Source organism: Mobula hypostoma, chromosome 21 (assembly GCF_963921235.1).
Source record: "Mobula hypostoma chromosome 21, sMobHyp1.1, whole genome shotgun sequence".
Classification (NCBI taxonomy): Eukaryota; Metazoa; Chordata; class Chondrichthyes; order Myliobatiformes; family Myliobatidae; genus Mobula; species Mobula hypostoma.
This window is the reverse complement of record NC_086117.1, coordinates 25,811,834-25,837,548: the sequence shown is the minus strand read 5'-3', so window position 1 is coordinate 25,837,548 and position 25,715 is coordinate 25,811,834. Positions and strand designations below refer to the sequence as shown.

Sequence of the window (25,715 nt, the reverse complement as noted above, 5' to 3'; positions counted from 1 at the left end):
GCATGGTGTTTAGATCAGGCTGATATCACTCTTAGGTGGATCTCTTGGTTGTTCACTTGTAGAAACATGCACTTGGCTGCAGTCAATGACAGAATCAAACACCACATGTGATGATCTTTTGACCTAATGCGCATTTGAAAAAGCAGTTAGCCCTACTCTTCATAGGGGGTGGGGGGCACCTTAGTTAGGTATTGGGTCGAGTCATTTTTTTTTCCCTACCTAGTGGGATCAAAGCCAGTTGTGCTGGTTGTTTGCTTTCAACTTGACTGAGGTGAGCTATCTGTATGAGCCAGGTTATGAACCAGAAGACCCTCCTGCCCATAAGCTAATAAAACTAGCAAAGTTTTGTTAATGGCTAACTTTAATCATTGCACTGCCGAGAATATAAAAACAAAATTCAACAAACCATTGTCCCTTTAATCTTTATTTTTTTCCATTATATGTAACATAGTCATTGGAGTGTATTTTATTGAGGGATTAGGTCTCATTGCTGAAACACTCCAAGCACTGCCCTCTCAATACTCGTATATACACACAAACACACAAAAGGGCTGAGAATATCAACATCCTTTAAATACTGCATTGCCTAATACTTTTCTAATGAGATTTATATTTACTTTTTGTATATGAATAGAAGGCTGTGGATATATTCAACCAAATTAGTCATTGTTAAATTTAGTTATTCTATTACCAGCAATTGTTTCCTTACTGCCACTAGCCAAGCAAGTTTAGTGGGTGCTGAGGAACAGAAGAGGGTGGCAAGATGCTTCCTTTCTCAAATGACTTATTGACACTGGAAAAAATAACCACTGGAGTAGACAATGAACTATGTTACAAGCAGCATTAAGTATACTGCAGGATGGGGTGGAGGGCAAACTGAGAACTACCTTGGATCACCTGTGAAGCATGTAATTTTTAAGAAATAAAAAATCCACCCATTGCTTTTAAGTGGCATAAAATTCTCTTCCAATCAAAGGCACATTTTTACATTTTAATTCTATTCCATTTGTAAGCATTCCTGTAGTTGCTTCCCCCTCACTTTAGCACCACCAATACCAGACTGGCTTGAATTGTCACACCTGAGGTGCAGATTAATGATTGTGCTGGATGTAGAGAAGATTCAGATCAGCAAACTCTAGTGATCGACAGCTGAGCCACTTGATGTCCATTTGCACCCGTTAAAAATCCACACCACTTCACTCCATGTCTGTGCTTAACACAAAATCAAAAAAAGTTGTACTAAAGGAAAAAAAAGTCATGTTTTTTTTGGTGGAAGTTCTTTCTGTTGCAGCTGGTTAGAAAGTCCCAGACTGCCTCCGATTACTGGTGCCTATTTTGCTTTGGTTCATGACCCCACTGCGTTGATGGTGAGCAAGCTGCCAAATTTGAAGTGCTGGATGACTGGGAATTTTTCGAGGCACTAAAAAAGAAAGATGTATTAGAAGAACATAAGGAAAAATTCACATTACTGAATAAGCTACAAGAGCTGTCTGTTCTTCATCCCAACCACTTTCTTAGAACAATTTTTTTTAAACTTATACTCCCTCAGTCCCTCTACCACCAGTAGGGAGGGACTTTGCCTTCAGCTGAACAGAACCAATTCCAGAAATGATTTATTTAAAACTATCCATATGCTTGATGATAGTAATAAAAACTTTTAACCCAAACATTGGTCACCTTTCCAATTATCATCAACTGTGGCTTATTGCTAATTTTCTTGCCCAATTATGACGTCTAAAATATCTTCAGATAATTTAGTACTTTAAAACTGCTACACAAATGCAAAACTTTACTGTTGTTCCAGCTATCCTTTAACATCTTTACATCAATTTCTTTAAGCAGAATACTGTAGATGTTGGACAGTTAAATAAACACAAAACAGTGAAAATATTTAGTAAGCCAGGCCACACCTGTGGAGATAGAAAGAGTTACTATTTCAGTTCAACGATGTTTCATTGCTGCATCACCTTCAACTTCAAGTTTAATTGTCATTTAACAATTCATGAATACAGCCAAATGAGACAGTGTTACTCCAAGGTCAAGGTGCAAAACACAGAACCAACAGTCACACACAGCATAAAGCACACATAGCATATACAAGAAAGATACAGCCACTCAATAAACTCAAGCTTTCCAACGCTGCCAAAATCTGCAGATGGTCAGAACAGAGCTTGTCTTCTTCTGAGAACTCCAACAGTCCTTTCAGTATGCTGGAAGAGAAGTTGTCTTGTGTTGTTATCAGGTCAGAGGTGTTGGAAACTGCAAAGAGTATTCCAATGAATATGGATGCTAGCTTGGTGGAAGGCAAAGGCAAGGAATCCCTACCTTTGTTCTGAGTCAGAGATGAGCGGGTGAGAGCAGAAGTGTGAGAAATAGAACTGAATGCTCAAACAGCACCATCAACAATGGTTGAGAAGAAAGCACGGTTGAGGAAAAAGACAATATCTAAAGGGGCAGTGCGAAAACTGGCATTATCAGAACTAATCCTATAGAATCCAACTAGCTGGTAGAATGGAATGAAGGAAGCAGAATGGGAACAATATAATCAAGCTAACTGTGGCAGACCCCAGGGGCTTATACTAGATACTGGTTACTCTAACCATCCACTGAAATGGAGATAGAAAAGTCAAGACATGGAAGGCAGAGGTGGACTATTTTAAAATGAGAACAGCATGGAAACTCTCCTTCTCTTCTGGAGAAGCAGAAGATGGCGGCGCAATGCAGCTCGCAGCGGCCACTCCGGTGGTGATGTCTGTTATTTGTCAAGTAGGGTGCCGTGCACAATCCTGATTTGATGGAGATGGATGTGAGAGCACCGAGGAACATCTGGTGAAACTTCTGAAATACCTGCTTCGCTGCTGCTGTTGCTACTGCGTGGTCCAGAATCTCTGGAGGAGAAGGCCCCGAGTCCTCAGCTTGCTTGTTGCTCGGCGGCCAGGGTGGAGTCGAAGTGCTCAGCAGAGGATGGTGCTTGGAGAGGCTGTGTCGAGGGGCTGGTCGGAGGCTCGAAGTTTTCAGACGGACTCAGAGTCCGCCGCGGTCGGGTGCTTCCAATGGTGATGCATCGGCAAGTTGGCGGCACTTGGAGGTTCAATGGGGCGGGGGGAGAGTTCCTCCCTTCTGCCGCCTGCATGAGATGATGAGTCTATCGGGACTTTGAGACTTTTTTTTACCGTGCTCATGGTTTGCTCTTTATCAAATTATGGTATTGCTTTGCACTGTTGTTAACTATATGTTATAATTATGTGGTTTTGTCAGTTTTAGTCTTGGTTTGTCCTGTGTTTTTCTTGTGATATCACTCTGGAGGAATGTTGTATCATTTTTTAATGCATGCATTTCTAAATGACAATAAACGAGGACTGAGTGTCCTCATAATCTAATCTAACTGGTAACAGAGATGATGGAACATAAGAGAATAAGTAGAAGGACCATTATTGTCATGTACCAGAAGGCAAGGGGGAGAACCTGAGTAACACGTTATGTCCCAAAAGGAAACAAATAATGGCTTGGATCTGTGCCGGTGGCTATAGGTGAATCTTTGGTTTGGAGGAAGCGTGTGGAGTTAAATGATAAGCTTCTCAGTATGAGAACAAGTTTAGCTGAGCAATAGGGATGATGTTAAAAGGGGACTGGCCAGAGAGGAAGAAAGGGGCCCCTCAGGCTGTTCAGGTGTGGGGAGGAGGTATTATTTCTGGCTGCGGAAGTTAGCAACAATGGATGATCTGATTTTTTTTTAACATGACGGTATGAAAATATTTTTTTAAATCAATAAACATATTTTAATATGTTAAATCTCAGGGTGTGGCCATTACTGGCAAAGCCAACATTTTTCATTCTACCCTCTATTTATTTCATCTCACTACTCCATTTCTTTCTCCCTTGGGTATATATTGGGGTTTGTATACTTAATGTCTAGTCCTGTAATCAATAATTCAAAGAGAGGGGGCACCAGGTAGCAGTCTTTGATAATGATGATCAGTTCATGACAGAGAGATTCAGACAATGTTGAGCCAAACAAAATGAGCACAGTGGGAAAAAAATATCTTTAAAAGAAGTCAAGGATGGAGTGGCAGTAACAATTCTCCCCTCTCTTTCTCTGACATGCTGAGAGGTAAATGGCTAGAGGCTGCTGAGATCCTTGGGTAAATAAGCCAGTTTAACTTCCAACTCACTTCACAAGTAAACCTGAGAGACTGATGTAATTGAGGGGGTGGAGTTTGAGGGTAAGAGCTGGTGAGAGAGCTAGAATGTTGAGAATGTCAAAGAGCTGTGGTTTCTAACGGAGAACAGTGTTTTAAACTGATGTCACCTCAATCAGCTCAAAGCTCCCAGAGCCACCCAAAGAAACAGAAATGATGAACAGAATTCAGCAAAACACACTGGGAAAACATTTTGCCTTTAAATTTGAATTTTCTGGTCATTATGAATGTAATGAAAGAAGTGAAGTTTCCCAGAGCAGGCACAGCAGGGCTAGATATAAAATTTTCTCCATACTGTCTCCGTATAAAACAGAAGTTACATACAGAGTAAAGCTGCTTCTACATTTCCCCAGAAAATGCTCTCAGGGCAGTTACAGGACACAGCAAGTACAGAATAAATTTTCCTCTGTATCATCCTTTGGGTGTGTGGGGTGTCCAGGGAGGGGCAGCACCTCTGGTGAAGGGGCATTTCGGGGCAGCTCACTCACCTCTGGTCCCCACTGGACACTCAGCTCTCACCTGTGGCTCCAAGTAGCTGTTTTCATGTGATACTGGCCACACCCCAGTACACCGCTTTGACAGGCGGGTAAGGCAGGTGAGGGTAGCCGGTGCCTTCGTACCCCAAGTGAGATAGGGACCTGTCTGTCCCAGCATGTGAAGTCAGCTCTGGTGGTCTGGGTGGATTAGATCTACGATGAGATCCAACGGCCAGGCAGGCGGTTCTGTATGGAGGGCGAAGGGCACGGCAAGGCACAGAAGACACTATGGTCATCCACTGCAACCAAGGAAGAGCCAAGTTTGTGATACCTCTTTGTACCACTGCTCCTGGACTTTTGAGGTCAAGAGAGTGGAACTGCTCCAATGCAGTGGCTTCTCCTCTTTAAAGCTCTCCTCCAAAGGTTTTCAGTCATCGTCAGACACGCTGGACAACTATCAGCACTATCCTGTCAAACCCTCCAGGAGCAGCATTGCTGGAGTCTGGATGCAAAGTCATTTTGAGGGCATGTAATGATTACCTAGAGGCTTGTGGAGAAGTGGACCACCCAGGATCAGTCCCTAGTCGGTGTTGATTCAAATGGTCATTAGTAAGGTACTTTTGTTTCAAGCTCAGTATTTATTCTTTTATATATTTGTTCAGAGGATGTGAGTATTGCTGCCAAGATCTTCATTTATTGTCCAGCCCTAATTAAACCTTGAGCATAATGACTTGATATGCCTGTTCAGGGACGTTAGGAATCAACCACACGAGCGGATCAGAGCCCTGCAAGTGCCAGCCCAGGCTGGAATGGCAGAATTCATTCCCGTTAATGAACCAGATGTGTTTTTACAATCATTTTATTGAACTTAAATTTCCCACAGCCATGGTGGGATTGAGTTCAAGTCGCTAGGTCTCTGGATACTAATTCAGTTACTAAAGCATTGATCAAGCAGCTCGGGGGGCAGGGGGGTGGGGAACAGGCAAACTACTCCAAATCTGACCCATAGTTGACAATCCTGTTAAAAATTACTTAATAGACAATTTCGATACTGAATAGGTGTGAATTATTTCCAATGGTCGGAGAGTCAGCAACCTGACAAAACATGAGGGAAATGTTTACATCCAGCATCTGGTTATGATCTGGAGTGTGTTGCCCGATAAAGATTAAGGAGTAATTTTTTTTAAAAGAGATATACCTCATGAGAAATGTAGAGGGTTTCTGTAAAGAGCAGTGTAATCGGACAAACTGAGTTTCCGTTTCAACAGTCCAGCAGAGGCAAAACAAGCCAAATTACCTCTGCCTGTCTTGGACTTTGCTTTTTTGTCTCACCGAATTCATTGATCATTGCAGGAGTTGCATCAGGCATTTGCTCCAAGGCCCTTAGGCCAGGGAGTGGAAATAAAAAGCAGAAGTCACTCCCTCTGACACTTAGCCGAGATGCCTCTCACATTTGAAGAGCCTGCCAGCACACACTGTGTGCTCTGACAGGCGCTGGAGCAGGGTATCAGAGAGCTGGTGGTAGCTGTACCCTGGCAAGAGGAAATGTCAGCCAAACAAAGGCTTCAGTAAAGTCAAGCCAGTGCCATTACATTCCTGTTCGTTTTTCTGGGAGAGTTTTTTTTTGCAGCAAGTAGACAAATTACCATTTAAAAATACATATTGCACAAGAAAGTTGGCCTAGCTTGTGTGTCTGGTGTGGGACTTAAATTCTCTGCCTTTGGCTCAAAGGTGAAAGTGCCATCACTGAGCCAGGACCTCCAGTTACCATCAGTCAGTAAATTCTAAAATATTTGGAGATCTTTACTTTAGAAAAGCATCATCTGAGGTTATATCTTGTTAGAGGTCTAACATTATAGAAGTGTTTGATAGAGAAGACAGAAAATTTACGCAGGCGTTAGACTAGGGGGCATAACTATAACATAGTCACCAATCCAAAAAAACAAAAGAGTCCACGAATTATCTAGAATATGGAATTGATACAGGATAGATATACTTAAGACAAAGTTAGAGAAAGACACGAAACAGAAAATATGTTGATACTGAGGTGGTCAGGTGGGAAGAGGCTCCTAACTGGTTTATATCCTACACTTCTAGGTACATATATAAAAAGCTTATGAATTGAAAAAAACACAAAGCAATCCTTCAAGACTGTGGCAGCAATTTTTTTTTAAAAAGGTTCCGGATAACAATTAATGATGGGAGAAGGATTGAAGTAGTACAGCATGTAAGAGTCCACATGGATCCTTCAGCGGGTAGGCTCAGTAACAGTCTGTCTTTTGTCTGTGGATTTGCCTCAAGAAACATTTAGCGCAGTTTCCTCTGGCTAAGGGACTGTGTTTCAGGAAGGATGCCTGTCCTGTGCCAGCTGCCTCCTACACCAATAGCTTAAAGAGACAGTCCCGGTGTGACAGAAGACCAGACCCATGCTCTTTGAAGCTTTTCTTTCCTTCCAACTCAGTAGCCCCACCCCTTCACCTGATGCCCAGACCTATCCTAACACCTACAGGCTGACTCCGATCCATTCTGCTGTGTTCTGTCCCATTATATGCTGTCCATGTGAGCTTGAAACTCTTTCTCGGCACCAAGCAAATCTGGAAGTCTCTACTTGATTACTCTCTCTGTCTTAACTTCTGTTTACTTTCAAGGAGGTACTGGTTTCTCAATGTTCATGAACATTGGCTACTTACTCATCCTGTCCCTTCACTTCAATGGAGTGTGACCACAGTCAATGGGGAAAGTCAACTGAGTCATTTCTTCAGAAAGAAAAGTACTGTACGTAGAACATTTTTGAGACATTAGACATTTGTGATGAACACTTTTCCTTCCCCCAAGAACTGAAATGGTGTGTGCAAAAGAACTTTGGTTGAGAATATCAATCTGTATTTGTGATAAACTTCCATGACATGAAGTAACGGCTTTACTGGTTTGCTCAAGGAGTACAATGTGACTCATGCTACGAGTTATGGTTCTCGACACCTCAGCTTTTAGTTCAGCTTTCCCCCAAATGCCCCACATCTGCCAGATTACATCGCACATTACTCCACTCAGTTTTAAACCAAAATTTTAAAGCCACAGGGGCCTGAAAACATCACAGAGCAGCACAGGAAGTTACACAAGTCAGCAGCAGATTTGCTACACTGCCCATAGACTCAATTAACAATACGTCCCATGGTAACCCCCAACACACCCTCCCCAAATATTTCATTTCAGGAATCTATTCTCCCACTCATCCCCATTCCCATGCAATTTGGAAACCATCCTTCCTGCAAGAATGCTCCAACTTCTGAAATGGGGGAGAAGCTATAATAGAAAGACTTGCATTCATGTAACTGCTTTAATGTTAGGACTTTCCAAAGAGCATTACAATCAATGTAAAGTTCTTTTTAAAAGCCTGGTCGCTATGTAAAGAAAACAGGGTAATCGAGATTGAGTAAGAATCAATAGAACTCCTCTGCTTCCCTTCATCAGAGTGACCAATTTCAATTGGTTCAACTTGGGAAGGAATCAAAGATGAGTACCAACTATTTCAAGTGAAATGGTGTTGGAATTATCAATTGAATAGCAAACCTTGTTCACACAGTAAACAGGCACAGCCACTCACCCACTGGGCACCTGCTGTACTGGTCAGGGTCAATGTCTAAGTTGTACTCACTTCTGCCTTGTACATTCGAATCAGTCCTTGGTTAACCTTAGACCATGCGGGGACAGCACTGATATTCCACAGCTGGTTGGAGTGCTCTGCAAACGGGCCAGTCTTCATCTGCAGGTTAAAAATACCGGACAATTGTGGCATTAAGACTTACACAACTGCATGGAAAACTGGTCAATGGATGTATTTTACATTTTCTCCTCTGTATGGATTAATGAGAAAAAAACAGAACAGATTGGGATCCCTTTCACTGAACAAGCAAAGCTTTTTAACCCTTTAATAACACGTAGAGATTCAAATGGGGAGATGAAATGTTTTCACATCTGAAAGACTGAACTACAAGTCACAAATTCAAAGTCACCATTAAGGTTTTCAAGAGAAGCTACTCAAGAGGGTACTGAGATTGTGCTTACTACTTGAAATATTCAGGCAAAGAACACTGATTGGTGTTGTTTTATTATTATGCAGTGGAAAAAGCTTGTTTCATACAGAGTACATCATTACACAGCGCACTGAGCTAGGGTAAGGTAAAACAATATCAGGCCCTCCGTTGGTCACGATGGACCATGGATATTGCATCCAAGCTGTCTACATGACATAGCAGGCTCCCCTTCTCCACCCAGCTGATGAATCCAAAGGAACAGTAGAGACCGATAAAGTTTGGCACCAGCAGCGCCGCAGGAGTTGCCAGTCAGCATTACACTTAACGTAATGACTCCAGATCCTGATTTTCCCCTCAGGGTTTACTCCTGAAGCCTCTCCCTTGAGTGGGTATAGCTGCAAGGCACCAGAGGTTTGAGGTCAGAGTTTTCCTTCTCCTAGATGAGCTGCCAACCACAGCTGACAATCCTCATCTGCTCGACGCGACTGGTTTTAAGGTGCCAGTAACCTGACTTCGCCCCTTCTCCTGTCAGTACGAATGGTAATGCTGGGCTTAGTAGCTAAGGCACACACGAAGGCCAGGAGCTGGACTTGGTTTTCAGAGACTATTTGAGGTGCATGCCATTCGGAGCATGAAATAGGTAATAGGAGCTTATTCCCGCTCCTCCTTTATGACAGCTTTAAGGAACCGGTAAAACAATAACAATGCAGAATAAAATGTAAAAGCTACTGAAAAAGTGCAGTGCAGGCAAACGATAAAGTGCAAAATCATAACGAGGTAGATCGCTAGGCTAGGAGTCTATATAAGAAATACAAGAGATTCTGCAGTGCTGGAAATCCAGAACAACACACAACAATGCTGGAAAAACAGCAGGTCAGGCAGCATCTATGGAGAGGAATAAATAGTTGTCATTTTGGGCCAAGACCTTTCTTTGTGTTTGTCCATAGATGGAAGGCTGATTCTTGTGACGTGCTGAGTCCACAACTCTGTAGTTTCTTGCTGTCACCTGCACAGCGATTGCCTTATCAAGCTCTTATGCATTCAGGCAGAATGCTTTCTGTGAAGCAGCGGTAAAAATTGGTGAGAGTTAAAGGGGAAAGTGCTGAATTTCTTCAGCCTCTTGAGGAAGTAGAGATGTTGGTGAGGTTTACATCAAAGCCGTGACATCCGTGTGGTTGGACCAGAGCAGACTATTGATGATGATCACATCTAGGAACTGAAAACTCTTAACTTCAACACCTTTGATGTATAGACAGGAACCATGTGCACCACACCCCTTTCTGAAGTCAATGAGCAGCTCTTTTGTTGACATCGAGAAAGGTTGTTGTCATGACCCCATGTCACTAAGCTACCTCCTTCCTGTACTCTGACTCATGCAGTCCACTACAGTGGGATTATCTTCACACTTGTATATGAAGTCAGCGCGGAACCTGCCCATACAGTCACGAGTGTACAGGTAATAGATTAGGAAGCTGAGGAGCACCAGTGTTTAGAATAATCATGGCAGAGGGGTTCAGATGTACTTCAGAACAAAGTAGATCAACCCAGGAGCAAGAACACAATCAGTTTTGCTGGAAGTCAAATAGGAAGACAGCCAAGTTCTATAAAACAAACAAAGAGAAAATATGCAGTTGCTGGAAATCCAAAGCAACACCTGATGAAGGCCCAGAAAGTGGACTGTTTACTCTTCTCCATAGATACTGCCTGGCCTGCTGAGTTCCTCCAGCATTTTATGTGTGTTGCTTTCAAGTTCTATAAAATCCTGGTATATACCAGGTGGGCCGAATATCCCATTTCCTTGCTGTCAATTCTACTAAAGCTATGCTGCAATGTTAATCAGAAATATCTATGGCAGTGCCCAGCTGTTTATAGGTTCTGATACCAGATACTAGCCTCCTCAATCAGTATTTCACTCCACCAGAAACTCAACATCAGTTAGTAAGTATACAACCAGACCCTGTCTGAACACCAGAAGCATACAGTTCTCAGCAATGTTCAATTTGGCACTTATTTTGTGTTATTTGCCGAAATTTCACCTCCCCACAACCCACAGCAAACATGTTGTTAACCACCCATCTTACCATCTATTGTCATGCCCAGGTGATTGAGAGAGACCAGGAATAGACGGGTTTATTTACACAAAGCAATAGCTAAGTAAAGTCGCAAAAGCATGGTAAACAAATGATTTGGCACAGAACAGGAACTGAACCACATTCTGCCTTTTCCAAATGAGCCAGGGAAACTCAAGAACTTTAAAGAGTGTTAGACAAAATAAAACAGACGTGCACAGGTGCACAAGTTATGAAGAACAGTATGCTCACCTGCCCTCTCCCTCTCTTCTCCACTGTGATGTATACAAGTGCATCAACATAGAGTTTGCAGCTGGGACAGATGGTGGGAAAGCATTTTTGATACATACTTTAAAAATTCTACCATATTTTCTGAACTCACAACAGAAGCATACAGAACTGAAGTTAGTCATTTATGCCACTGTGCCTTTGCCAGCTGTTGGAAAGTGCGATACAATTACGAATAAGCTCTTATTGGGCTCCAGTCGGGTACAGGTATTGATTTTAACCCACATTTTGACGACAATCTCTGCCATCTTTATCAGGATGCCATCCCTGATGAAGATGGCAGTGTGTGTCATCAAAATGTGGGTTAAAAATCGACACCTATACCCAGCTGGAAGCCCGAGAAGGATTTATTCGTCACATACGCCAGGGAAGCACTAGATCCTGTATGCTGTATAGTTAGCCCCACTGCCCTGCACTTTAGCCAGCTTGCAATTTCCACCCTGCTCCAGTCAAATATTATTAAATTCCCTTGTGAATATTACTTTTGAATTGCTTGCACCACCCCAGATAATGGATTCCAAATTATACCTTGTTGTGTAAATTAATTTCTCCCCCGATTCTTTTGTCTGTTATGTCAAATCTGAGTCTTTCCATCAAAGGGCTATCAAAATTTTTAAGCACAACTGTACTATAAGATACCTGAGCACAATGAGGCCATTCAGCCCATTGAGTCTGCTCTGCCATTCCATCATAGCTGATTTATTTTCCATCTCAACCCCACTCTCTTGCCTTCTCCCTGTAACTTTTGATACCCTTATTAATTAAGAATCCAATCAACTCCACTTTAAATATACCCAACAATTTGACTTCCACAACTGTCTGTAGAAATGAATTCCACAGATTCACCACCTTCTGGCTAAAGAATTCCTCAGCTCTGTTCTAAAGGGACTTCTGAGGCAGTGCCCTCTGGTCCTAGACTTTCCCACTACAGGAAACATCTTCTCCATGTTCACCAGATCTAGGCCTTTCAATATTCAATAGGTTTCAATCAGATCCCTCCTCATTCTTCTAAACTCCAGCTAGTACAGGAACAGAGCTCCTCATGTTAACCCTTTCATTCCCCAAGATCAGTCTCTGAACCTCCTCTGGACCCTCTTCCAATGGCAGCACTTCCTTTCTTAGGATAGGAAAGGAAAGGTACGTGGCACCCGGAGTTTCTCCGGTTAGCAGACGATTTCCCTCCACGCCTCTCTGACGTAGTGGGGAACCGCGTACGAGGCAAGTTACAGCAGTGGTTTGCCATTACCTTCTGCCGGGTGAGTTTCCAAAGGGATCACCAGCTCGTAACCCAGCACGGAGGGAAAGCAAGCAGGGGAGCCGGCTGGATTCGAACTTGGGACCTTTCGTCCCGAAGTCCGACGCTGATGCCACTACGCCACCAGCTGGGTCATCCTTTCTTGGATAAGAGACCCAAAACTCCCTTAATTTTCTGCATAATGAGAACAGAGCCAGCTCTCCACTCTCTCCATACAACTGAAGCCCCTCAAAAACAAATGAAACCAATCACCACACAAGAACCCACTTAATCATCCGTGAGTAATGATGCAAATCACCCACCTTTCTCCTCTGATGCCTCAAGCTGATGGTTACTAGGACAACTATAGTCACCTGCAAGCTAAACCAGGTGCAAATTCCACATCCAACACATACTTCACGTTTAATAGATGGTTCCCTGGGAACTGAACAAACTATTAAAAAAGGCAAGAAGCTCATGCATCAGAACAGGATGTTAAGTCAGTGCAACACAGAGCACTCATCCAGATTGATGGCCAGGAACAAAAGGATCAAACAGTCCACTGAATTGGATGAATTATGGAATAAAGCAGCATTGCAAAATACCATTCAGCCCATCACAGGTGTGCTGTACAGTCCGGTGAGGGAGTTTAGTTACATGAAGCAAATGGACAAGTAGTGTGTTCTTTAAAATTTTTTGTCATTTGTGGAATATGGAGCTCATTGAAAATGTCAGAACTTATCCCCAACCACCCCCAGAACCGAGGAGTGAATCTGGAGTCACACATACCACAGGTTTCCTTCTCGAAAGGACTTAGTGAACCAAGTTTTTTTTTCCCAACAACTATTTGGTTGTTTTATTTTACTGAGACTAGCAATTTTTAAAAAATCTAGTTTTATTAATAACTTGAGTTTAAATTCCACAGTTGCCATAATTAGATTCAAACAGGTCTCTAGATCAAAAGTCCAGACCTGCCAAGCCAGCAACTTCAAATACTGTCCTATGTTCTTCTTGGAGTAATGAAAGTGGAGAGAAACATATTGAAAGGCTTTAATAGAGTGCTTGAGGTGAAATAATTCTTTTTTTTAAATGTGTTTCACAATCCCTGGTCATTGATTTTAAACAACTGGCAGAAAAACTATGGAGACGATGGTGAATGTTACAGTGAAGTGAAATGGAGCAGAAAGTTCTTAATGAAAAGATTTATTTAGGAGTGTACTAACTAGGAGCGTGGTGGAATCAGATTCACAGTAAATCTCAAAAGGACTTCATGAAGACAACTAAATTGTAAGGTTAAAGAATCTGGTGTACAGGCCCAAATTTGACAGTTCTTTTAAAGGGTGGTATGTTTGGAACAGGGCACAGCAATGTAGTGATCAGCATAATCGCTTTATAGCACCAACAATCACCAATTAGGGTTCGATTACCGCTACTGTCTGTAAGGAGTTTGTACGTTCTCCCTACGACCACGTGGGTTTCCACTGCTCCGATTTCCTTCTACATTCCAAATAGGGCAGGTGAGTTGTGGGCATGCTTTGTTGGCACTGGAAACATGGCACCAGAAACTTGTAGCCTGCCCCCAGCACAACCCTTGGACTGTGTTGGTGGTTGACACAAAATGATGCATTTCACTGTATGTTTCAGTGCTTTGACATACATGTGACAGATAAAGCTAATATTAAAATGAATGTCTCCAACTGTACGGAAAGTTTTGATGGTTCCCTTATTTGCTTTCCATGCCTTTAAATATTCTCAGAATTATTTAAGTACATTTAAAGGATCATGGTACGAACTCTGAACACCTGCATAGAGAAATGTTTTTCCACCCTTTCCAGCCCTGGTATCGTCATTATTCAGAACTTCACTACATTCAATAAATTGAAATCAATTCATCTGTATTCAAAACAAAACGGTCTCACAACAAAGAAACTGGAATCTTCCTAACCCAAAGAGTGGATAGATTGTGGAATATTTCTAGACACGAGTTAAATAAATGAAGGGAAAAGGAATGGAAGGATATCCTGATTGAATCATAGAAAGGAAAGCAGTGGGAGGTGTCAGTGGAACATGAATGCTGGCTCAGAATTGTTGGGCCTGTTTTGTATTGTAAATACAAAATTTTAAATTGTTAATTTTTTGAGATATCTAATCACGTTATCTCTTATTAGTTTCAGTTTGAAATGAGAATCCCATCCTCCCCCACCATCTTCAAGTTTCTTCATAACTTCATTGTTAAAAACTGCTCAAGTGAGTCAAAACTTCACCACCTTCATGTCTTCCCGCAACCTCTCAAAGCAGGTGTTCTCAAACTCAATACTCCTAACAAACCCAATTAAATCCTTGGACAAGTTCAACACAACATCCTTGTTTTTGTATTCTCTCCTTCTGGAAACAAAAGTTTCCAGCTTGCCTTTTTTTATGGTCTTGTCTAGTGACAAAGAGAGGGATGCCATTACTTTCACACCCAGCAAGAAACATCTGCCAGTGCTGGGGAGGAATACTGTGAATAGGCTGAGTGCAAGCCTCGTTCTATCTTGATGTGTATAGACCCTGGCCAGTGAAGTGTCAGGAAATAGCTTCACCACAGAGGTAGTTCACAGACTGCAGCCTGCTCATCCTCACTAAAGCAGCAAAGAGACAAAACTCTGTAGCACCTATCATAACCTCAAACCACAGTGCTTTCCTAGAAGCAGTTTGAAGGCATCAAGGTCCCTCAGGTGAACAATAAACACAAAAACTGTACTGATGTACAGAGACTGATGCATAGAGATTTAATAGTGATGTGATACTTCACGTCTGCAGTCTAGGTCTTTGGTGTAACATCTGCAGCAAAGACACTCACTCACAAGACTGCACTGAACTGTCAAACCGGACTTGACTATTAAGATTTTTGGCTTGACGTTTGAGCCTCCAAATCCTTTGATTCAAATGTGAGGATGTTGCCCACTGAGCCGTGGCTGATATTTGTCTGATTCAATGTTAACATCTATCTTACTCACTGAGGGCATCTTCCTGGACCATGGCACACAGTTGCTAGTTTCAGATTTGAAGCAGGAGAAAGCATTGAGCCAGGGTTCTATTTATAACCTTAAGAAAAATAGCAGGCTATTCAGTCCTTCATGCCTTTTCCACCAATGAGATCGTCACCGAGTTTCCCTCTCTCTCCTGCTGAAGGGTCTCAGCCCAAAGTGTCAGCTCTTTATTCCTCTCCATAGATGCAGCCTGACCTGCAGAGTTCCTCCAGTATTTTGTGCAACTTGCTCTGGATTCCCAGCATCTGCGGAATCTCGTGTTTATTATTTCTCTGTACCACTTTCTTGCAGTGACCTCACATCCATTGATTCTCTTAATATTTAATAGCTAAATATAGCAAAAATCCCAAAATCTCATTCCACAGAGATCAAAAACACGGCAGCCAGTGAAAACTCAAACCATTTGGGTTTACTCTTCCACTCCCCACCCATTTCCATTCAAGAAAAGACATATCAAAAATTAAGGAACTGCAACATCTAAAAGCCCAAAAAAAAATCGGCTTTTGCTTATGTATGTAAAGACTGTCGTCTATAATAAAATTCAGGGCAAAAATTCCACACACATTTCAGAGCTAGAGATCTTTAACACATTGTTGCAGTATTACTTTTCTGGCTGCTTTTCGCATGAGAAAAACGGGTCTCCTGACAAACTGAGGGAAAGCTATTTTGGATTCACAGCAAAACACTGAGAAGCGGGAGGAGGTGGTCCGTGGGGAATCAGTCATAGCAGCCATCTTGGGAAGGAAATTACTCAGTGACTACTTTCATGCTTTACAGTCCCCCTGGGGACCTGACCCTTTTAAACTGTTTCTCTGGCAGCTAAGGGGCCTCAGCTTCCTTCTTCCTGTGTAAGCTTCCTCTGCCAGTTTAACTGAAACCTGAGCTCTCTCATCCCTCCTCCCACATACAAGCGAGCTGTAACACTTTGTGTGCCAAACCAGCTTTCTCAACTTTCAACACATTTCTCTTTCTGTCCCTTCCGCCTTCATGCTCTCAGCTGGCCTCCCCCAAGTAAACACTCTTAAAATGTTGTTAGGACCCTGCACTCTCATCTACTTCCCACAGACATCTTTTAGTTAGACAGCACATTAAAATCCTTATATAGCACATAAAAGAAACCACATCTGGAGAACAATGTACAACATTAGACTTCTTATTTTAGGATATTTTTGCAAGTTCAGAGAACGTTTACTAGAACATAGTCAATAGCATGTTCATTGACTCATAGTCAATGGTTTGTTGTGGTTTGTATCCACTGGAGTTGAGATTCAGATCTAATATCACTGGGATACATCATGGAATTTGTTGATTTGCAGCTGGACTACATTGTGATACATAATTAAAAACTATAACTTACAATATGAAATATACATTAAATTAAGTAGTGTAATAGAGAGCAAATAATACTGAGAGCAAATAATAGTGTTCATGGGTTTATTATCCATTCTGAGAGAGAAATAGAAGGGAGATTGAAGATCTGGCTGAGTGGTGCCACAACAACCTCTCACTCTACGTCAGCAAGACCAAGGAACTGATAATGACTTCAGGAGGAGGGATCCAGAGGTCCACAAACCAGTCCACATCAGAAGATCGGAGGTGGAGAGTGTCAGCAACTTTAAATTCCTCGGTGTTATCATTTCAGGGGATCTGTCCTGGGCCCAGCACGCAAGTGCCATTACAAAGAAAGCACAGCAGTGCCTCTACTTCCTTAGAAGTTTGCGAAAGTTCGCCATATCACCTAAAACTCTGACAAACTTCTATAGATGTGTTGGAGAGTATACTGACTGGTTGCATCACAGCCTGGTATGGAAACACCAATGCTCTTGAATGGAAAGTAGTGCAGAAAAGCAGCATCTATCATCAAGGACCCCCACCAGCCAGGTCATGCTCCCTTCTCACTGCTGCCATCAGGAAGGTGGTACAGAAGCCTCAGAACCCACACCACCAGGTTCAAGAATAGTTATTACCCCTCAACCATCAGACTCTTGAACTAGAGGTGATAACTTCACTTGCCCCATCACTGAACTGTTCCCTCAACCTATAGACTCACTTTCAAGGACATTTTAGCTCATTTTTCTCAATATTTATTGCTTTTTTTATTTACTTTTCGTTTGTATTTGCACATTGTCCATCCTGTTGGGTGTGGTCTTTCAATGGTTGTATTATGCTTCTTGGATTTACTGTGTATGCCCACAAGAAAATGAATCTCAGAGTTGCCCTTAATGATGTATGCCATCTTCCTGAGACCGCCTCTCGAGGGTGTCCTCAGCGCGAGGGAGGCCAGTGCCCGTGTTGGAAATGGCCGAGGTTACAACCTTCCGCAGCTTTTTCCAAGTGTGTGCTGAAGATTGAGAGGCATCTTGATCGAAACACAAAAGCCTCTGGAGTTGCAACAGGGTGAATGTAGGGAGAAAGTTAGAATCAAGGATCATTGTCAAAAAATAAAGAGTGACCACTCAAGATGAAGCAAAATCTTTCTCAGAGTTGAGGGTCTTTGGTGCCTTCTTCTCAAAAGCTGGAAGATGCAATGTCTTTGATACTTTTGAAGTAGAAGTAGATTCTTAATCAGCAAAGGTGATTGAGATTACTGTCGGTAGACAGGAATAGAGAGCTACGGTTACAATCAGATGAGTATCTTTACAGAGGCTGGCATCAAAACCACACAAAATACAGAGAACACTAAAGGAAGTTAAAGAGCAATGAAATTCTGTGGAGAATCAGCAGGTCAGGCAGCATCTATGGAGAGGAATAAACAGTCAACACTTCAGGCTGAGACCCTTTATCAGGACTGGAAAAGGGAAAGAAGCCAGAATAATGTGGTGTGGGGAGGGGACCAGAGAGAGATAAGAACACAAGAGGAATTAGTAGCAATACTGGGCACTCAGCCTCTCACACGTGCTCCACTGTTCAACAGGATCCTAATCTTTTTTCTCAACACCACTTTCTTGTACTAACCTCAGTATCTTAAATATGCTCAGTATGTTTGTTCTTGGGTAGAGAACTCCAAAGATTCAGTGGCCCATGGATGAAGACAGTTCTTCACATCTACATTCGGCAAGGCCAGTCTCTTATCACAAGATTGTGAATTTTATTTCCGATACCACAGCCAGGAATCATCCTGCTAGATACCAAAAGAATTATATCCCATTCTAAACTTGAGAGTATAGGCCTAGCCTGTCTCATCTCTCTCAAAGATCAATCACTACCCCTGGAATCAATCTGGCAAACCTCCATTATGTTCCCTCCATCACAAGTAAATCCTTCCTTGGGTTGGGAGACTAAATCTACATATAGGCAGTCCCCAGGTTAGGTAAAGCCCCATCCATGAGAATGGTCCATGAACCAATATATTCCAAAATGGAAATGAACAATTTCAACGAGGGTCATTTAAAATGTACATTTATTTATCATCTTCCTCGATGCAGTTACAATGGTAGAAAATCAGAATGTCCCACATCCAGTGGCCAACTTTGATGGCCTTAAAGTATCAATGGATGTTACATTGTTTAGTACTTTACATGCATCAGTAGAAGAGATTTGCCTTACCAGTTTCCAAAACAAATCTCTTAAGTAGCCTTCAGTTGTGAACCCAGCTGGTGAGTATACAGAATGAGCTGCCAGAGAAAGTGGTTGAGGCAGATACAGTAGTATCATTTAAGGAGCATTTGGGTAAGCAGATGGAAAGGCAAGGCTAAGAGGGAGTACGGGCTGAATGCAGTAAATTAAGACTAGCTGGGTGGACAAACATGGTTAGCATGGCCTGTTTGGGCCGAAGGGTCTGAATCCATGCTGTATCGCTCTATGACGACTCCATTCTTAAAGACAATGTACCAGATTACTGAGGGGTGTTACATGTAAACAGATTTTACTGAAGACCCATTGCCTTTTAATTTAACTAGATGCTCCATAATTCCACTACAAAACAACGCTACAAGACTGTTTTTCATGATTGCAATGGCCAGATGCCGGAGCAGGTAATGCAACACACCTCCCTCCCACTGGAAAAAGATTACCTTGATAAACAGAATTTACTCAGCTAAACTGTCTTTTCCCAATGTTTTGACTCCAAAAGGAGTTTTACATCTAATGGACTTAATTTTTGAGGAAGTTGAAGCAGCTCTTGGTCAAAACACAGAATGGAGAGTAAAGGGCCTGGTTGTCATTATGTGAAGCTGTAAATTACATCTGAGAACAGACTAGAGATGCAGTTTTGCCCTGAGAAGATAGTGATAATGGTATGGGGAGTCTACTTATTTTCTGTAAAGTTATTATTGATAGCAGACCACTCTTACGCTGTCTCCACTGCCAGGGATGCATTGCTATGAGAGATCTGAGACATGCAGAGGCAGGTACAAATAGAGGGCAAATATTTTCTTCGGAGTCTAAAGGCTTAAAAAAAACCCACCTAGACCTGGGATTCAATACCTCCCTTTGCAACTGGATCATTGACTTCCTGACCAACTGACTACAATCAGTAAGAATTGCAGCATCTTTGTCATCATCATCCTCAACTCTGGTGCCCCCAAAGGCTGTATCCTCAGCCTGCAAATCTACTCCCTGTACACTTGTGACTGTATGGTCAGATTCTGCACTCACTCCATCTACAAGCTTGCAAATGACCACCACCAGTGGGCCAAATCTCAAATAACGATAAATCAGAATACAGGAAGGAGACAGAGAGCTTAGCAGCAGGGTGTCATGACAATAACCTTTACCTCAAGGACAGTGAAACAAAAGAGCTGGTCATTGACTTCAGGAAAGAGACTAATACACATGCTCCTGTTTACATCAATGGTACTGAGTTTGAGATAGTTGAAAGCTTCAAGTTCCTGGGAGTGAACATCACCAACAGCCTGTCCTGGTCGAACCACATTGACGCCTCAGCCGAGAAAGCTCAACAGAACCCCTGCTTCCTCAAGAGGCCAAAAAAAAAACCTGTTTGACCCTAACCAATTTTTATGCATGCACCATAGAAAGCATCCCATCTAGACACATCACGGCTCGTTCTACCTGAGACCGCAAGAAATTGCAGAGTTGTAGATACAGCTCAGCACATGACAGAAACCAGACTCTCCCCTCCATGGACTCTGTCCACTTTTCTCACTGCCTTGCTAAAACAACCAACATAATCAAAGACCCCACCCACCACCAGGTATTCTCACTTCTCAACACCACCCCACCCCCCGCATTGGGCAGATGCAAAAGCTTCAAAGCAAGTACCACCAGACTCAAGGTCCTATGTTTTAAGACTATTGAAAGGTCCAGCAACATAATAAGATGGATTCCTGACTTCACAATCTACCTCACTGTAGACTCATTATTATCTGTCTGTCTGCACTTTCTCTGTAATTGTAACACTAACACCTTTTTCTGTATTCTGTTGTTTTCCCTTGTAGTACCTCAATTCACTGTTGTAATGAAGAGATATGTATGGATGGCACACAAAGTTTTTCACTGTACCATCTGACAATAATAAACCAATTTACCAATTTTACTTTTCTTGCCTTGAAAAATGCTTTATAAATCCTTGGGAGATTTTGCATAAAATCAGCTTTCTGAAAATCAGGTCTTCTGTAACCTGGGGAGCCCCTGTACAATATTTCAGATGTGGTCTCATCAGAGTCCTATCCAATTTTAGTAAAGATTCTTTACTTTTGTATTCAAATCTTCTTACAATAAAGACCAAGAATTAATTTACCTTGCTAATTATTTGCTGTATCTACACATTAGTTTCCAAAGATTGGTGTACCACAATCCCAATGTCATTCTGGTCACCAGCATCTTTTGATTTCTCACCAGATAAAAAAACAAATATTTTCTATTTTTTTCTTCCCAAATGGACGACCTCACATTTTATCCACATCATATTCTATCTGCTATGTACATATCTAATGTTAACCTGCCTTTATCTTCTTGAAATCTCCCTACAGCCTCCATAGAGTTGACTATATCACCCAGCTTTATATTTTCAGCAAAGAGACAGACTTGAATTACACACGGTTCACTCATCCAAAGCATTAATATATGGTGTGAACATCTTGGGCTCCAACACTAATCCATTTGTCATCCCACTGAAACCTGAAAATGACTATTTATTCCTACCCTATTTTCTGTTTGTTAATTTTAATTTTGCTTAATAATGTACGTGTTACACCTTATCATAAGTCTTCTGAAAGTCCAAATACATCAATAGCATTTTTCCTGAAGTCATCTTTCTAAATTAGTGTGATTACATTTGCCATTTTTTGATCTGTGGCAACAGTTCTAGAATTTATGGTCCCGTGGAAGATGACAACCAGTACATCTGCTATCTCCACAGCCATCTCCTTCAAAAACCTGAAGATGCAGGTCATCAGAACCCAGTGATTTAATCGATTTTCAGTCTCATTAACTTCACCAGTACTAACTTCTTCCAGCTTCTCATTCACTCTGGCCCTATTCTTCACATTTTTTGTATCTTCTGTAAAAACAGACATAAAATACTTCCTTAATTTTCCTGCCATTTATTTAGTCCACTGTATACATTTTTCAGTTTGTACCAGACCCATATAAGCTTCTGCTAATCTGTTTTTCTTTATACATATCTATAGAAGCTTTTACATTCTGTTTTTATGCTTCTTGCTAGATTGCTCTCCTTCCCCCCCCCCACCCCTCCATTGCTGAATTCTGAAGTTTCCCAATCCATGGCTTTATTACTCTTTTTGACACCAATAAGCCTTTTCTTTTGATCTATTACTATGTTTATCTTCTCATTAGCCTTTGTTGGATTCTTTTTTCCCTTTTGGGTTTACGTGCCTTAAAGGGATATACTGTCTATTTGCTGTAAATTACACATTAATTCTTTGCTTACTGTATATCTTTTTAATGTTACCACTGTAACCAAACTTGAAATTGGAGTCCGGAGCAAACATGAACAAGTTAAGATATAAACACCTACGATGGAAGTTATATAGGGTTACATACAATATCTTGGACCCGGAAGAAATGGTCCACAAGAGATACATGGAAATTATTATTAATCCACTATTATTACTATTTTTTACAACCATTATCAATACTTAGTCTAATAGAATGGAATTACAACTGCACATAATTACCTATTTAAGTGCCTAATTACTTTTTATATCATCTTAATGTGTACTTGTGAATGCATAAATATACAAACCCCATTTCCAGAAAAGTTGGGATATTTTCCAAAATGCAATAAAAACAAAAATCTGTGCTATGTTAACTCACATGAACCTTTATTAAACCGACAACAGTACAAAGAAAAGATTTTCAATAGTTTTAATGACCAACTTAATTGTATTTTGTAAATATACACAAATTTAGAATTTGATGGCTGCAACACACTCAACAAAAGTTGGGACAGAGTTAAAATAAGATTGAAAAGTGCACAGAATATTCAAGTAACACCGGTTTGGAATACTCCACATTAAGCAGGCTAATTGGTAGCAGGTGAGGTATCATGACTGGGTATAAAAGTAGCGTCCATCAAAGGCTCGGTCCTTGCAAGCAAGGATGGGTCGTGGCTCACCCCTTTGTGCCAAAATTCGTGAGAGAATTGTTAGTCAGTTCAAAAGGAACATTTCTCAACGCAAGATTGCAGAGAATTTAGGTCTTTCAACATCTACAGTACATAATATTGTGAAAAGATTCAGAGAATTCAGAAACATCTCAGTGCATAAAGGGCAAGGTCGGAAACCACTGTTGAATGCGCGTGATCTTCAAGCCCTCAGGCGGCACTGCCTAAGAAACCGTCATGCTACTGTGACAATTATAGCCACCTGGGCTCGGGAGTACTTCGGAAAACCATTGTCACTCAACACAGTCCGTCGCTGCATCCAGAAATGCAACTTAAAACTGGATTACGCAAGGAGGAAGCCATACATCAACTGTATGCAGAAACACCGGTGAGTTCTCTGGGCCCGAGCTCATCTCAGATGGACCGAAAGACTGTGGAACCGTGTGCTGTGGTCAGATGAGTCCACATTTCAGCTAGTTTTCGGAAAAAATGGGCGTCGAGTTCTCCGTGCCAAAGATGAAAACGACCATCCAGATTGTTATCAGCGAAAGGTGCAAAGGCCAGCATCTGAGATGGTATGGGGGTGCATCAGTGCCCACGTCATGGGTGAGTTGCATGTATGTGAAGGTACCATTGACTCTGCGGCGTATATTAGGATTTTAGAGAGACATATGTTGCCATCAAGGCGACGTCTCTTCCCGGGACGTCCATGCTTATTTCAGCAGGACAATGCCAGACCACATTCTGCACGGGCTACAACAGCATAGTTTTGTAGACACAGAGTGCGTGTGGTGGACTGGCCTGCTGCCAGTCCAGATCTATCTCCTATTGAAAACGTATGGTGCATCATGAAGAGGAGAATCAGACAACGGAGACCATGGGCTGTTGAGCAGCTGAAGTCTTATATCAAGCAAGAATGGACAAAATTTCCAGTTGCAAATCTCCTACAATTAGTAACCTCAGTTCCAAAACGATTAAGAAGTGTTATTAAAAGGAAAGGTGATGTAACACAATGGTAAACAAACCTCTGTCCCAACTTTTGTTGAGTGTGTTGCAGCCATCAAATTCTAAATTTGTGTATGTTTACAAAATACAATTAAGTTGGTCAGTAAAACTACTGAAAATCTTTTCTTTGTACTTTTGTCAGTTAAATAAAGGTTCACGTGAATTAACATATCACAGATTTTTGTTTTTATTGCATTTTGGAAAATATCCCAACTTTTCTGGAAATGGGGTTTGTAGATCTATACATATATAAAAAATGGAAAAGGTTATACATGTAAAAAAAGTTTGTATAATACTTTCAAATACCTTATCCAAATAAAAACAGAATAAAATAAAAAAAGAAATTGGAGTCCACTATTACTTGTGTACTGAAAGGGTGCCCCTATGGCTCTAGCAACAAATACAATGTTATACAAAAAAGGGAAAATTCATGAAAAAACTCAATTTTAAGAAAAATCACTAGTTGGTGTTAACCCTGAATCACGTGGAAAATTTTTATCTGCCCATTTCCTGACATCAGCCACCTGCAGAGGTTTCGTGTGCTGCATCAGTACCACGTTCACTGCTGGCAAACAAGTCAGGCCTTGATGTTTTCATGGGAGCCACAGTAAAGCAACCTGAAAAGCTTTCACAGAGGTGAGAGGAAAGAAGTGGGGAGGACTGACCCAGTAAACACCCGGGTAAAAATACAGACTGACCCAGTGAACACCTGGGTAAAAATACAGACTGACCCAGTGAACACCTGGGTAAAAATACAGACTGACCCAGTGAACACCTGGGTCTCAGGTAAGCCCAAGTACCAGGTCATCAAAGCACCACTCATCATAGCGTCTTGCAGTGAGATGCATAATGTAAAAGTCCCGCCATTTTTGCCAGTAGTGTTTGTAAGCAACAGTGGTGCATAGAAAAATAAGTTTGACAGGATTGGGAACAAACAAAATACCTCAGTTAGCATTTTCTAATTTGCATCTCTCTTCTGACACTGGCTCCTTGTGTTTCACTGTGACCAACACAAGTGTTGGTCAATGCACAAATTGTGCATAAAATCATTGGATAGGCCCAGTACTGAGAATTTAGACACGCCAAGCTAACTTGTACCCAGAAACGCACGGGACGATTCCCTGTCAGTCACAAATTGATTTGGAAGTTAATATTGGCAAAAACCTAACATGTGCAAAACTGATTTTATATGCAAAATGGACAATTCATTCAGTTTCTAGGCCTACATTCTCTCATTTACTCTCTCCAACTTGCATCATCTTACACCTGTACAAATAGCCATGGTGAGTGCTAGAAGGAATACTGCAGACCTCTATCACCGAGATGGAGAGAGCAAAATATGTCTTTGACTTTCACTACAAAGCTGTTGGTAATTATTATGCAACTACCTTAGCCAATCACCAAAAGAACTGCAAACTCAGAAAATAGTCCTCAAATTTATGTAAAGGTGGAGTTCTTTTCTCTAGGGGAGGACAAAGAGGTTGTATTGAAGCAGGTTAAAATTGTAAAAGGCCTTAAAATTGCAATGGGATCTGATTGAGTAGAGGTGAAGATCATGAATCCCATGAATCCACTAGTGGGGAAAATTACAGTTACTAAAATAAGATAGTCACATAAAGCTAGTACAGAATTCAGAAGAAAACACTCTCCTCGAAGTTGGTGAGAAACTGGAACTTGATTCTGTAAACCTTCACTGAGCATCGCACAGTAAGTTCCATGTTAAAGAAAAAAAATCAAGCTGTTTATGGCAGTGTTGGGTCGTAAATACTAGCTTAAAAAAAAGGATGTGAAAACTAGAACAAGAAAATGTGTCAGGAAAGGTCTGCTGCCTCATTAGTGGAATCCAGGAGTAT

General features: G+C 41.5%; 1 protein-coding gene across 1 annotated transcript in view; it reads right to left on the bottom strand.

Moving 5' to 3' along the window:
- Positions 1–347: 347 nt before the first annotated feature.
- ptpa (protein phosphatase 2 phosphatase activator) overlaps positions 348–25,715 on the bottom strand; it is a 59,059-nt gene continuing 33,691 nt past the window's right edge. The window contains exons 9-10 of the mRNA XM_063073703.1: positions 8,331–8,438; positions 348–1,420 (exon numbers count right to left, since the gene is read on the bottom strand). Coding sequence (XP_062929773.1) covers positions 1,346–1,420; positions 8,331–8,438 — 183 coding nt within the window. The 3' untranslated portion in view covers positions 348–1,345. The remainder of the gene's footprint in view (positions 1,421–8,330; positions 8,439–25,715) is intronic.